The 16,511-nt window shown below is 37.1% G+C and overlaps 1 protein-coding gene across 1 annotated transcript in view; it reads right to left on the bottom strand.

The window, feature by feature from the left end:
• ERC2 (ELKS/RAB6-interacting/CAST family member 2) overlaps nt 1-16,511 on the bottom strand; it is a 306,850-nt gene that overhangs the window by 255,078 nt on the left and 35,261 nt on the right. The window contains exons 2-3 of the mRNA XM_054387620.1: nt 5,452-5,475; nt 4,393-4,809 (exon numbers count right to left, since the gene is read on the bottom strand). Coding sequence (XP_054243595.1) covers nt 4,393-4,809; nt 5,452-5,475 — 441 coding nt within the window. The remainder of the gene's footprint in view (nt 1-4,392; nt 4,810-5,451; nt 5,476-16,511) is intronic.

Below are 16,511 nucleotides of genomic sequence, written 5' to 3'. Positions count from 1 at the left end.
AGGCAAGTTTTTAATAGCAATAATAAAAAAATACTTAATGGTACTTAGGGTAAATAATGTGTGGTCACTATGTTTAAAAAAAGTAATACCGAACATCTGTGCTAGATTTCCACATGATAAAATCACCATTTTACCTACAGTTCTCCAAAAGTTAGAGAAACAAATGTTTATTTGAAATTCTAAAAGAGACATGTGATGACCAAATTAAGAACTTTAAGGCAGGCATCTTGTGTTTTCTGACAGGAATACGTATTTAGTGATCTTCATGGTATTTAATTAGGATATTGGTTTCTGCATGCTTATATGAAATGGGCAGAAAAATAATAAAAGAGACATTGCATAACTGACAAAGTAGTAGAGACTGAAGGACAACAAGAATAGTTATTTATCTCTATCCAGTTAGGAAAACTTTGAACCACTCACTAGCTAGATAGAATCATCTCTGGAATAGCATAGAACACATCCTTTACTATTCAGTTCCTAGCACGAACATTACTAGGAGGGGTATAGGTCAAGGACACAGAACTGAGAGCCATTGGAGACATGAATCACCAATGTTTCACAAGTTGCTTTTGTTTCACAGCATTCAGTTCTCTGTTTTGGTCAAAATTGCGTCCACCAGTGATTATTAATAACAAAATCATTTTCTACTGCTTCTCATCCTTTAGCTTCCTATCTCCCCACCACAAGAAGTCTAAAAGACTACAAAGGAACAACAGAAGACAGATTCCAGCTTTGGTGCTATTTTAAATAACTAAGAAATTCAGACCATAAGGGAGAAATATATGATTGCAATAGAAGAAAATAAGTTCCAAAGCTCAGCAAAATATATCTTTGGCATTTCTTCCGCTAGGATTGAAAAGGTAACAGGATGTTACACAATTAGATTTCAAGAACTGAAAACCTTCTGATTGAAAGCATTTTTAAACTAAATACCAACAAGATTGCTTATGAGAAGTTGCTTTATATATGCTTTTTAAAGTAGTGTGGAGGCTGTAGAAAATCAGTAGTCTTCAGTTATTTTTAATACAGTCAACCTCACTCCCACCATGTCTGGCTTTCTTTTCCACAGATAACACTCTTTCCACTGGAGATTACAGCAGAATCTACCATTGTAAGGGCAAACTGACACACTAGCAAATTCTGTTCATTGAATAAGTTAATTTGTTGCCACAAAGAATTTTATCTTTCTTAACTTATTTCAAGTGCACTGGCAGAAAGTCAAATAGCAAAACTAACTAAAATCAGAAACAAGTGTTCAGGATTTGATTAAGCAGTATGCTACATCTGACAATGTACTTGTTCCTCAGAAATATATTTAACACGTGAGCTCTATATTCCAACCTGCAAAAATAGAGAAAGCAGAGTATTTTAGATGAAGTTCTAGAATAATAAATATTTTGCCAAAGGTATAGAAAAATTAAGACAATTTGAGGAAACAATAAAAAATTTGTGAATGTCATTAATTAACAATGTATCACAGTTCCAGTTTACTTAAAAAGCATTCTCAGGGAAAAAAAAAGAAAGCAAGAAAGAAAGCAAGAAAGCAAGCAAGAAAGAAAGAAAGAAGAAAAGAAGAAAAGAAGGAAAGAAGAAAAGGGAGGAAAGGAAGGAAGAAAGAAGGGAAGAAAGGAAGGAAGAAAGAAAGGAAGGAAAAGAGGAAGGAAGGAAGGAAGGAAAAGAGGAAGGAAGAAAGGAAGGAAGGAAAAGAGGAAGGAAGGAAGGAAGGAAGGAAAAGAGGAAGGAAGGAAGGAAGGAAGGAAAAGAGGAAGGAAGGAAGGAAGGAAGGAAGGAAGGAAGGAAGGAAGGAAGGAAGGAAGGAAGGAAGGAAGGAAGGAAGGAAGGAAGGAAGGAAGGAAGGAAGGAAGGAAGGAAGGAAGGGAGGAAGGAAGGAAAGAGAAAAAGAAAGAAAGAAAGAAAGAAAGAGAAAGAAAGAAAGAAAGAAAGAAAGAAAGAAAGAAAGAAAGAAAGAAAGAAAGAAAGAAAGAAAGAAAGAAAGAAAGAAAGAAAGAAAGAAAGAAAGAAAGAAAGAAAGAAAGAAAAGAAAGAAAGAAAGAAAGAAAGAAAGAAAGAAAGAAAGAAAGAAAGAAAGAAAGAAAGAAAGAAAGAAAGAAAGAAAGAAAGAAAGAAAGAAAGAAAGAAAGAAAGAAAGAAAGAAAGGAAAAAAAGAAAGAAAGAGAGAGAAAGAAAACAAAACAAAAAGTTCCAGTAACTGCACAAAGTCATTTACACAGATAGGATGAAACCATACAAACACTAGTTAAAAAAAGTAAAATTAAATATATCTATCCACTGAGGAGACTATTGCAGAAGATTCAAGACAGTAATTGCTATGTTTTTCATGTTGGAAAACTGTTGTGCAGGATGAAGACTATGCAGTGTCAACAATTCAAACAAGCACTGCAGAATAACAAGGACTTACTAAACCACACATAAAGATCAAATGTTGATCCATTTGGACTTTTAAAAAGTAGATAAAACTATCCAGAGGATCTGATATTGCCTCAAAGCATACAGACAACTTCCTTCCCACAGCAAGACAGCAAGAGGCTAAACACTATATGCCACAGGAAGAGAGCTGGAGACAGACAGAAATTGTTAGCCAATATCTCCAAATCACTAGACAGTTACTGCCAATCTAACAGGGACAGATTCCAGACAGTGAACCTAGGATATTTTTAAACCTTGCTCAATTCCTATGGCATATCAGCATGCCATGAATAGAAACTCCAGTAAAACTCATTCTATACTTGCAGTACTCCAGAAGAAAGATGATCTCTATTTTCTTAAATAAACTGAGGAAGAAATAATTTTTTTTTCCTGGCCCCTGAGGACAGTCCTGGGGGAAAGTCTGAAACATAAAACTAATTCAGTATAAATACAGGAGAAATATGCTCAGTCTATAATTAGCAATATGATCTCGTTTCAGCATTCCTTGCATTAATCAATAAATTGGATGCCCAAGGACCTTACTTGGAAGCTTATATTTCATCTACTTTTCAAGCTCTATTTAGTTTTATTTCTCTCACCACTCTTGACTACTGTACAACTCCTATCAGGATCCACCAATTTTCAGACTTCATTAATGGGCCATCACTTTTTAATTAAAATTCTTTGAAAAGAGTCAGGATCCACAAGAAAACTGCACTGAAATGTATCAGTTGTGCCTTGCAAACTTTCCATGCTTCAGATGGGCAACAGATATCACTGAGTCTTCAGAACATGTTCCACATTAGAGAAGACTGGGGGAAAGGGGGGGAAAAAAAAAGGAAAAAAAAAAAAGGAAAACCCACACCTACTAAAGCAGCCATAAGATCAATATGAAGAATTTGTCCATAGCAAACAAAATCTTTTGACACCAATCTGCAGATGTAAATAGCTGCTAATCTCTATTCAGAGATTATATATATATAGTATTCATAGGATGTGATATACAACAGCCAATAACAGGTTTCTATGCCCTTGTACTCGTTCTATTCATGCTTTGATCTGCCAGGCAAATTGGTGCTTTTACTAGAAAGGAAGTTCAGACTGTGCTGTTGCTGAGTTTCTAAGGGAACAAACACGTTTATCCTGATTCCTTTACTGCGAGTAGCTTGTACAAGACCTTCTTGTAATTTTCATTCTCCTCAGCAGGAGGCAACAGAGACTTTGTGAGGAAGACACCTTGTCTTGTTTGCTCAGCCCTGGACTGCTGGAATGTAGAGAGGCAGATAGGCTTGACATCAGGCCAGATTTTCTTTTTCTTTGTATAGTACTAATTCAGTCATCCCAAATCCAGTCCTGAAAATGCATTCACAAGTCATACAGGCAACTGGCTAAGGTGGGATCAAATTGGGATCAAATTAAGGATCTCTTAATGTACAGCACAGCCATCACCCCCACATTTTCATGTGGCAATATTATGGGGCATATTTACCTAAAATTTGAGGTACCACACATGCACATAGGCAGAAGACTTTGTTTACATGGAAGGCAAAACATTTTTAAATAATAAGTTCAACCACAAGGGGTAAGGATATCAAACACAAAAGTTGCGCTCATGACTCTTTAGTTTATAGATACAGAAGGTGCTACTTTCCTCTTCAGTAGTTCTCATCCTCATATGCCAAGCACAGGCTTATCCAATGCAAAAAACTCAGAACCCACACAAAGCAACAACATGTGAAACAATAAGCCTCAAATACAGTTACCTTTCTTTCATAATTTCTTATACTTGCTTTCAAATGTCATCTAGGCCTGTTGTGTATGTATCACAGATATAAACCAAACCCATGTTATCTTTTGAATGAAAAAAATGAGAGCAGAAAAAAACGGCATCTGGTTTCGACATTTCTAAAATTGCAGCAAGTACTTTAACAATATCTTTTAAATAAATGAGTTTTTCATTACCTCTCTAAGATGCATGTTTTCCTTCTCCTTCTGATCTAAAATCACTTCTAAATGATTAACCTGAGATTCAGCCTCTGCCATCCTTCGAGTTCTCTCATTGTCATCTTCCATTCCTTTGGATGGCAAACCTTTACTTTGCAACATTTCCAGAAGCTTTTTTATTGATTCATCCCTGGCATTTAGCGTTTGCTTTTGTGTTTCAATCCTGAGCTCCATTTCTTCTAGTGTTTTCCTCAACAGGAAGAGCTCTTTAGCTTGTCTATCATGTTCTGCTTGAAGTCTTCGAAAATTCTCCTCTGTGAGCTCAATGGTAAAATGCTCAGCTCCTCGGTTTCCACTTTCTTGCTGAAGAAGATGGTTAAGGTCTCTCTGGGTTCTAAGCTCATCTTGTAGTGCCTGGATTGTCATTTGCAGATGCTGAAATAAAGGGGGTGGGGGGAAGAAAGAAAAACAGTCAGTTTCGGATCTGAATGCAAGGTTAATCTTTGATTAAACTTTTGTTGCACGCTGTTACAAAAATTCATTAGAATCAGTGATGAAAGTATATCAAATGACCCTAGAAAACAGCAAATGCATGTGGCAGTACTTGTAATGGTATCTTTCAAGTGGTTCTAAAAAAGAAAAAAAAAAGAGACAAACACACATACACACAAAATAGTGTCAACTACAGATAAAATAAATTGTAAGGAAAGGCAAACCAACAAACTGAAACACTAGGCAGTGACACATCCATTAGTACAGTCAATATGTACCTACAAAGTGAAAGACTCAGTATTCCATGTTTTCTAAATTACTTCATAGACTAAAGATACCCTTCATGGTGCTCACCAGTATTTTTGTTTATGAAGTCAATCAAAGCACTCGCTATAATTGAAGGGGGCTTTGGCGAGGGCCGAGTTGGGGCTGGTGGGTTTTGGGGTTTTATTTTGGCAACTAAAGCTATGAACATGTTTAGTAAACAGGATTACTGTATCTCTAACAAGCAAACAAAAAAAAAAAAAACCACAATAACCAATACTGAAGTTTGAAAAATAAATTGACTGCAAATAGTGGACAAACCTTTGTTCTCCTGGCATCCAAAAACTGAACAGCATGGTAAATGAAAAAAATGAAGCAAAATCAACATAAACAAAGGTCAGATGCAAGCAAAGGAGATTCAACAGAAATAACTGAATTCAAAAAAAAGTACCTTCAACAGAAAAAAAATAATTTTATTGAGTTATACAGAAAGGCACGGACAGCTTCACAGTACTCAAATATATAAACCTAAACTATAGACAGACTTGACTCAATAGATGTGATGAAGAAAAATGTGTTAGAAATAACCATTCCTTATTTATCTTACTGTTATTTCCTTCTTTAAGCTTTTTCAAAACACAGTAACTTATCCTAAAACATTTGTATTACATCTGAGTACAGGGGTCTTACCCATTCAAGAGCTAAGTCTTGTGCTCTCTATTCAACACAAATCAAAATCAAAAAGGATTTTGCCCATGTTAAGGCTGGAACAGATATAATTATCCTAAATTGCTATGGCTTATGATGCTTAGTTGATATTATACTTTTATCTGATTATTTGGTTTTCTTATTATTTTCCCCCTCTATACAAAGCCTATTGAATTTATACAAATATGAATTCTCAAATAGTCACACAGTCTTGTACCACAAGACATTTAATTGCAGGAATTAGGGGACTTAAATGCATGGCACCAGACTTTTTTGCATAATGGACGTTCTGCAACTACACATTCAAAAAACAAACACACAAAGCAAACAAACAAAAATCAAAGCCCAAACAAACAACAAAACATCGTTTCATTTGATATCACCTTCATGTTTAGCACATTGCATCAAAAGCTGTCAGTTTGTAACAATAATTTAAACAAAATGGAAAGTGAAAAACCTTCAGAAAACAACCTTTGGAGATCATGTCTGTCATCAATTACTTCAAATCGAGAAAAGTATTCCCAGTGGTAGAATTCTGTACAGTTAGACACTTTAAATCTGTTCTATTACTAACTAGCACTGGTTTAATAAATGTCTAGATCTCAAGTCTTTTAATATTTGCATATCATTAAGCACACATTCAGTCAAAACCATGCAAATGCAGGCTACTTATTTATAGCTCTGCTTTAATTTAATGGCAACTCTTACCTTTCCTTAATCTCATCATCTTTTTACTTATTTATATAAACCTAAAAGCTTCCAATAACTTTAAAACTCCTCTAGATGTAGCAGATTTCCCACTTTAAATCCACTAATACACTGTTTATGACCCCAAGCTGGACAATCTTAGCACAGAAATGTAGAGTATAAATCCAAATCAGATTTTTAAATACTACAGAAATTATGTTCAGTGATGATCATGAACAAGTGAACTAACAAGGACATGGGAAGGCAATGACAAAGAGGGACAGATGCTGCAAGGTAAACAGAATCAAACCCATTTCTTTCTAAATGATTTTTCACTGTGTTAAGTCATAGGGCCGTAACCTCTGTGGATAATCTTAACTGGCCAATACAGCAGTTGTGAGAAGATTCCAAACTAAATCACATCCTAGGTTAGAGAATACAGATTTACTGCCTTCTCTTACCTTAGCTTTGCATCACATACATAAGGTCAAGTTAGACAGGGCTCTGAGCACAACCTGATCTAGTTGAAGATGTTCATGCTCGTTGCAGTGGGATGGACTGGGTGAGCTCTAAAGGTCCCTTCCAACCCAAAATATTCTCTGATTCCAATTACAGAAGGAAGTCTTGGTAAAAGACTACTGAACATTTTCAGATGAGCAATTATGGAAAAATAATTTGTATCTATTTAAAGTATTGTAAATTTGCATCAAGTTTGGCAAACGGCACCTCTCAAAAGCTCAAAGAATAAATATTTTATTCTTCAGTTTCCAAATTATAAATTTAGTCTTTTAAATGTTTTAATGCTATTTTTAATTGTGCTTTTTAAAAAGAATTTTTCTAAGTGAAATGCTTCCTTTTGGTCAAACAGCATTTAATTCAAGGTTATACAAAGATTTTTCCCTTTTAATTAATTTTCAAGTTGGTTTCTACTTAAGTTCAGTCCAAGGGCATATATTTGAAGAATGAAGCTTGAATTTATACATTCTTCAAAAGAATGACTGGCTGAAATAACATCCATATAGAAATTTACTTTGTATAAGCACAGTAAATGAAATCCTTTGCATTCCAAAATTATTCCTCTACTAAGCAACAGCAATATTCAGCAACTACCAATAGTCTAGAAACAGTTAAAAGAATTGCTTTCTGTGATCTGAATAATGATTTAACATATCTCCTCCTAATGTTAAATTAAACAATATTTATTATTCAATGCTAAAAACTATTTATAAATAAATGTTTTCCCAAAAATGAGCAGTCTGTGTACACCAAATGCCTATATGTCTGTAAGATTTGAGCTAAGCAAAGGGAAACTAATTTCTAAAATATTTTAAATGTTGGAAGACAAAGTTAAAGCAAACTTAACACACATGTTGCTAACACACAACCCTTCCAACTTCACATTGTAAAAGTCAAAACTGTTTGATTAACACAGAAACACTTAGAAATCAGAACTCTAACAGCAATTGTGGCTAAGACAAACCAGGTAACTTCCTTTTCTGTCCCACAACAACCTGTGTATGCAGTTCGTAGGTTCTAGCCATAACCATGTTTGTCACTATGCACAACAATAGTTGTGACTGCTTCTCAGGAATTATGTTAAAACCAGCAGCCTCAACTGTGACAGACTACTGCTACTCTGCTTAGAACTCTCTTTGAGCATGATGGACCAGATTTAGAGTTGTGCTAGCAACATATTTTTGTATCTGCAACTAGCTGAGAAAAGGAATGAACAAATGTTGTGAGGGTGGAAAGAAATTGTATAATTAATTGCAGTGGGGGAGGAATGTAGGAGGGCTGTGAATATCTGTCACACTGCTGTCAGTACTCAGACATAGAACTTTGTGGGCTTTTTTTAAAAAGCAAGATCTATCTTACTTTTCACAAAAACAGACCAGTTGACCAGGAATATTTCCATGATAACTTCTTGGTAATAAATAGTCATCTTGGAAATTTTTATTCTTTCTCTACAACCTGACTCAAGAGGTAATCCATGAAACTGCAAAGGAGGTTCCATTAATCTTTCTCCAAATTAAGCACAGTTTAGATTTTCAAAATTTACCCTCATAAACTGGAAAAAAAAATATGAAAGGAAGAAGTTCCTCTAATATGTGGCAACTGGCTATTCCCAAAGGAACTGCCTGCACAGAACTCTCCTGCCGCAGTATTCCTTGGGCCAGAATACATAAGTACATTCAGAGCATTCCAAAGCCTTAGATATACAGTCAAGAGTGAAGAAAAGGAAATCACAAGGAGACTCACTGATAAAATTGTTAGTTCACCTACAGAAATACACAGCTCTTCACACCATCACCCTGGCACCAAAAGCAAAGAACACGCTGAATAATTCAGTCTACTGTCATGTAAAAAAATGCCTGCTAGCAGCAACATGGAAGGAAGTGACAAACCTCATGTAAGGTCAAGAAAAACAGAAATTGCAGCTAGGGCTGTCTTGACTGCGAAAGGCCAGTCTGAAGGATTTGGTGGCACATAGTGGTAATGCTATCATTAAGTGATAGATTTTGAAATGTACATCCATTTAGATACAACTTGCTGGTAGTTTTCTGTAATGTAATGATAATCTAACAAGCTAATTCCTCAGTCGGGAATCACTCAAATTTGGGCACCAGAGTTCCTGAAGGATTATGAGTATGGTCTTCGATAGTTTCCTTCCTAAATATACAGCAGCACTAAAAGACATCACTCCATTCAGGCCACAACAGTCTAGGGATAACTTCCACCCTCCATCAGACTTTTGCACTGGCCATGCAGGATTACTAACACGTGAGTCTTGCTGATCACTACTTGGCTCTCAAATTGATGAATCAGGTCATGGATGGGAGCCAGGGAATCTCAGTTTGTGCAGTATTGCTGCCAGTGTATCATCCTGGTAGCAACTGGCACATGCTGTCCTTCAACTCACAGCAATCCCCCATACACCTAGAGGGCAGGCAGGGTAGACACCTGATCTTCTCTGTGTTCATAGTAACTACACCAAAAGCCCATCTGCACCCTTTTGGGTGCTTGAGGTACCCTCTTCTGAGGTAGCCTGTGCCAAGGATACAAGGGGCCTCCAGGCTGGCCACAGTGGAGTGCTTTTCCCACTTTTTCCCCTGTTAAGCTCACCTCAGTCTCCAATACAGGCAATTCTTGGCATCTCTCTGTCACTCTAGAGATCCAGATGGGTTCTCCATCCCTATACCCTGATGACACCAGCATACACTGTGCACTAGTGTCTACCAAAGCTTTCTATGAGTCTGCTGTGTCAGGCTGTTTAATTCACACAGTCCAGTAGAGCCAGTCATCCATTTCCTCCTCCTGATTGAAGGCAGAGACTCTCTCTTTCTGTTCCTGGCTAGAGCATTCATAGTCTGACCCTTGAGATGCCAGACTGTAAATTCCCTCACCAGGATTAAGGGAGGCAATCTCAGGTGATAACTGCCACAAGAACCTGCCCAAATCCTTCCACATATCCTGACACCTAGAAACCAGTCACCTCAGAGAACATTTCAGTATTGCTTCACCCAAAAAGTTGTCATCTCTTACATCAGGATGACATCAGATTCCACAGACCCCATAATATACTAACATCAGTATAATATGCTAATTAGTGAACAGTGACCTCAGGAACCTGTGTAATAAAACCATCCACATCATTCCCAGGTAGGAAGAGGGAGATGTATTCCCTCAAGCTCTCCAGAAGATATCCCCTCCAGCACAGCAAGGCCAACAATGCCTGGGTCAAGCACAGAGCCATTATTTAGCATGTTCCCAAGTTCCCTCATCCTCCCCACAAGATAGTTTCCCCAGCACAGCAAAGTCATCAATGCCTAGGCAAAGCACACAGGCATTGTTCATATTAACATGGTTTCAAACTCAGCAAATAAGCTGTGACAAGCAGTAAAGACAGCAAACTATGACCCACACAGGAGTCTGATACTTAATAACTACTATAGCTACTACAGCACAAAACTACCATTGTCTTGGGCACCAAAAAGGACTTTGGTGGATACCCATCAAGCTGCTTTATCACTCCCCTAAGGGTGCCCTTAATACCATGCTTTGCAATTTAAATAAGGAATCTTGTCATGTACACTTAAATCTGCATTTATATACATATATATGTATATAAAATGTATATAAATATGCATTATATATACATATACATTATTACATATATATTATATAATGTATATAAATATACATTATATTTAATCTGAACTATCAGACTTCATTAGTATTCAGTCAGCTTCTCTGGGTCATCTCACAAATATTTTGGTGGAAACCCACTAAGATTGTAAAGATGTCTTGCTGTGGGCTGAAAGATGTAATTTTTCATTTATTTTCTTTGCTTTGTCATTTGCCCTAAGTCCTATCACAGATACAGTATGTCATTCTGTCAAATAAGACTTCCTCATAGTAGATATTTACAGTACCACATAACCACCTCTAAAACACTGACATACATTTATTAACTTGGAGTATTTGGGAGCAGAAGAAACTAACTGCATGTCTGAAATACTGCTCCCTCCAATCCTTTCCTCCTTTCTTCCACAACATTTCTCCAGCATGGCCAGCATTTCCTGTGGTGTGTGATCTCATTTCAGGTCTTTCAAACTCACCTTCCTTCTGGTTACTATTTTGAGGTTAGTTTAGGATTGTTTGTATTTTAAAGGAAAAAAATGCAGAGTTCCCCTCACAGTGAAATCATATCCTCTGTCCTCAGTGCTGCAGATTGAGCACTACCTTGTCAGATTACAGCACAGACTACTGAACTACTGGAATGCAGTATTCTTTCTCAGAAAAGCTTTAGAGACTCCATAATTATTTGAGGGTTTCAAACAAGAGTAGAATACCATAGGATCGATATTCTTGAGTGCCATATTGGAGCTTGAGAAGAAATTAGGTTAATCAATGATCACAGTGGGCCCAGAAATGAGAGCCAAAAGTGTATATACTGGGAATATGTATTTGTAATTCAAGATTGCCTGGGAATTAAGATTTGCATTTGTCATAGCAAGTTGAGCTCTATTCTTGCTTCTGTGGTCACGTGCAACTGAAATGCACCTGTTGAAAATCTGTGAAATTTTATTTGTCTCCTTCCAGGTATATCCAGAAGATTATATGCAGTAACATCAGTTCAGTATGAACTGTTGTGCACATTACTGTTAACGAACAACAGGAAGTTAAGAATTAATTGTTTCTGACTAATAGCTATTTAAAAGCCTTTAAAAACCAAAGAATATTTGCCAAGTAACTTCCTCTCTCTTTCTGGACAGCAGAATATCTTATCCAGCTCAGTCAAAATAACAGTACAGCAAAAATCTTGGATGCTAAAAAAAGCCAATTACTTCCTTATTTCTTGAAAATTGAGGTCCAGCTACATTAACAGACCTTTTTTTTTTCCAGGCATTGTGTCAAAAAGTTTACTTACAAAAGTATTGAGAGTAAACAAGGTTACATTTTAAACACTGAAAAACCTGTGGTATTTGATCCTCAGTCCCTCTCTTTATCTGCTTGATCGTTTGCTATAATGTTTAGCAGCTTCTGGCTGAAACTCACTATTGCCTTGAAAAAATAAAAGTAATCCTTTTCCCAGATAAAATCATGTGAACTAGGCTCCCTTTTCTTATTCCACAGTTTGCCTCCAAAGAAACATCCTACTTTAATGGTAGGATAAAATAAAAATGTTAGTTAAAATAAAATCCAAGGACAGGAATTTCTATGGACACAGTACAGGTACTGCTGAAGCTATCAAAGAAAACAGCACATAAAGGGAAACTGTACAGATGTCCAAAGAGTGTTTCCAATAATAAGGTCATAACAGACTGAAATAAAGATGGTTGCCATTGTCAGTAAGTACCAACAGACAACTGAATGATGAGAACTAGATTAGAAATACTAAACCAATTACTTCCATAATATACAGCCTGTGATGTTTCTTGGGCCACACAGAGAAATAGCATAGCATTTTGCATGTCATAACTAAGAAACAATATGAGGAAATGCGACAGCTTGATATAGCTTGTCAAGTCCTCAGAAAAGAGATGCCAGGAGTTCTTTTACACTGCATTGAAGACACAGAATAGGCAAGACAGAAATCTAGATAAAATGTCAGTATTGCATTGCAAACATATATGCTTAATTTCCATGTGAAATGGGTGCTTGAAGCTTCTGTACAGGAAATAAGAGACAAACGCAGAGCATCACAGAAAGTTGTAGAAGTGGGGCATCTTTATATTTTGTAGGAGCTTCAAATCCTCTCCACCTATTGGGTCCAGTCCTGATCAACCTGTTCATCAACAACCTGGATGATGGAACAGAGTATATCCTCAGCAAGTTTGCTGATGACACAAAACTGGGAGGGAGAGCTGACATGCTAGGAGGTTGTGCTGCCATTCAGCATGACCTGAACAGGCTGGAGAGTTGGGCAGAGAGTAATTTTATGAGATTTAACAAGGGCACTGCACCTAGGGAGGAATAACCCCATGTATCACCACAGATCAGGGTCTAACCTGCTGGAAAGGAGCTCTGTGGAAAAAGACCTGGGAGTCCTGGTGTATGACAGGATGACCATGAGCCAGAAATGTGCCCTCACAGCCAAGAAGGCCAAGGGCATCCTGGGATGCCTCAATAAGAATGTGGCAAGCAGGTTGAAGGAGGTTCTCCTCTTCCTCTACTCTGCCCTGGTGAGGCCTCATCTGGAATTCTGTGCCCAGTTCTGGGCTCCCAGTTCAAGAAGGATAGGGAACTGTTTGAGAAGGTACAAAGACGATTAGAGGTCTAGAACACCTGTCTTATGAAAAAAGGCTGAGAGAGTTGGTGTTTTCAGCCCAGAGAAGACTGAGGGGGGATCTCATCAGTGCTTGTAAAAACTTAAAGGGTGGGTGTCAGGACGATGGCGCAAGTCTTCTTTCAGTAGTGCCCAGTGACAGGACAAGACTTGAACATAACGTAACATTCACCTAAACATGAGAAGGAACTTCCTTACTATGAGGGTGCTGGAGCACTGGAGCAAGCTGCCCAGAGAGGTGGTGGAATCTCCAACTCTGGAGTCATTCAAAACCCACCTGGCTGCCATCCTGTGCAACCTGCTCTAGACGAACTTGCTCTGGCAGGGGCACTGGACTAAATGATCTCCAGAGGTCCAATCCAATGCCTATCATGCTGTGATTTTGTGATTTTGAAACATTCTAACTAAATCCTTTTAATGCAACCACTAGAGAAAGAAATCATAGAAGTTATTTACATTACAATTTCAAGCACGGATTTTAGTAAGCCAGAAATAAAAAAGTGATAAATCAGGTTCAAATTTCAACCTCTCCCGGCTATACATTAATCAGGCAAAATACATAATAGATCCTTCTTCAGCTTCCTTTTTTTTTTCTTTGCTAGGAATACTACTGTGGGTTGATTAACCATAGTACATAATCATTTCCTATTGAAACAATTTGAAAAGGAGTGTTAGAACTATGTGTGCTGCTACAATTGGGAAAAAAATAGAAATTTTAGCAGCTCAAATCAAAACAGTGTTCAGTTAGATCCAACAGAGAAAAATGATGCATCACAAAGCAAGATAACCAGCTGGAAAGATATTTTATCCTGAGTTACAGAAGAAGTGTAGATCAGCAGGAAAGAGAAATCCTTAAAGATACAACATTTTAGACTAAAAAGCCCTATACAGTTCCAAAAAACATACTTTCATAAGTTGGAAGATTTTGGCCTCACAATAAACTTTGTTAACTTTATATTTACTCTTAGATTTAATAAGAGTAGCCTATATGAATCCAGTAGTCACTAAAATATCTGCAGTTATGAGCCTATCCCACCAGATGGCACTAAATCCATGGCCTGCAGAACATCAACAAGCACAGAAACAGATGAGAAACTATGGTCATATATATATAACTTATTATATAAGAATTAGAAGTTTTAAGTACAGGAAAATAAAATTAACAGCCTAAGATAAGTCTTTTCTTAAAAGAGACTGTAATTTTACCCTCATAATTCAACAACATGGGAGGACGCACAGGCACAAAGCACACCACACATATGTATATCCTCAATACATAATACACAAATCTATAAAAACTGAAAATCCAATCCTGGATCTGAAACTCTATTGTCTTGCAAAGAATAATTATTTAAAACATAAGCATGAGACACAACTGAACTTAAAATCCAGTTGCAAATCACCCTCTGGTTTGGAGGACCCCAATTGCCAGTCTGGAACCTTGCTTTAATTCTTAAGTTTAAATCCTTACTAGCTATTTTTTCCCAAAACTATAAAGCCACAAGTAGGGGAAAAAAAGAAAAGGGGGGGGGGGGGGGGGGGAAGGAAAGAAAGGCATGCTAGGGTTTTTTCTCCCCATAGAAGTTTTCCAAAACTTAGTAATCCTTGACTTGCACTTAACACTCAACAGAGTTAACCTTGGCACTTTGTTCCAAGTTCTGATAGAGAATCACAATATTTCTAAGACAGGGGTTATTTCATTTTCTTTGTTACACTAATGCTGGTCAGTCAATGCCAAATACAGCCACAGTTTGCTCAGCAAACAACACTCAGGTGCAATGGTTTGCACTTGCCAACTAAAATACAGGACTGCCTTCATTCCTAGCAAGCAATTACAAATATGATACAGCTACATATAAAGAATCACCATTCGACCCTCAGTGCTGCACAAAATACTTAAGCAACTTTTAATTAGGCAGTTAAGTATTTAGGATTTTAAGTTTTATGTACTACTGACTTACTTTCTTTAAACAAGACTGTAAAAAACTGTTACATATTTCTATAGGAAAATAATCCACATAGCAAGAAATTTCTCAGCTAAAACTACAGATCCACCACTAAACCACCACGGGGGAGCAGTAAATCTTCCAACTTTAAACTACTTGAAGATTCTTTACAGATAGGATTTTTCACCCCCACACACACCCTTTTCTTTCCTTGTATCTTGGTGGATTTTTTTCCCCCTCAATTATATAGCATAATCTTAATTACTACTGAAGTAGCAGAGTATCCATATGCTGGTCTACTATTTACTAGTGGTTCAAACTCATGAAGTGCCCAGAAGCCTCCAGGGAGCCTTTTGTTGCCAACTTCAATTAAATAAACAGGTACTAAGGGTCACCTGGGGACAACTGCATTCCACAATGCTGAATTTTAAATTGTTAGCACTATCTTCTTTTCTGCCAACAGACTACATCATACTTGTCCCTTATTTCTCAAGCTGCTTCTACATAACCATGCTGCAAGACTATTCCATTTATACAACTATTAAGAAAGGACTTATAAATGTTCTGCAGCCAGTTTTCAACTGGACACAGAACAAAGTAATGATTAAGGCAAAAAAAGGTAATGCTATTTCAGGATCTGTTCTGTTCTCCAAGCCTTACAGTCACAAAAAAGCAATACAAGCTCCACAAGCACACCACTACTATTGATTTCCTTTCAACCACCCCACATTGCAGATAAGAACACCACAAGGTCTGTGGGGTGCCTAAGACATTTTAGAGCCACCTTGGGAGTGCAAAAGGCTTAGGTGCTAGGGTTTGTTGTTGATTTTTTTCTTCCAAATCACATGCTTACACATCTGTTGGCTATATGATGCAAACTCATTGCAGTTTAAGTACAGATTTGTGATCAGAATGAATATCCCTTTCAACATATCCTTCCTTAATCCCCAGTTTCTGCACTGTATGACCAGAGAGGATTTGTTCTATTCCATAGAAAAGGAGGTGAAAGCATGAAAATCAATACTCATGTCATGATCAAAACACTCTATGCATCCTGCTCAGCTAATGTCAGCTTCTGTCAATAATTCAATAAAATGTATAGGCTCTTTTAACATTTTAAGAAATTACACAACCTTGTATCTTTCTACTTTTTAATTCATACTCAGATGCATCTGCATAATGAGATCATTTTATCTTGCTGCTCTTGAGCAGCACACAAGAGATGAAGCATATTAATTATACGAACTGGC

This window comes from Indicator indicator, chromosome 15, assembly GCF_027791375.1.
Source record: "Indicator indicator isolate 239-I01 chromosome 15, UM_Iind_1.1, whole genome shotgun sequence".
Taxonomy (NCBI): domain Eukaryota; kingdom Metazoa; phylum Chordata; class Aves; order Piciformes; family Indicatoridae; genus Indicator; species Indicator indicator.
This window is presented reverse-complemented; position numbering and strand designations above follow the sequence as displayed.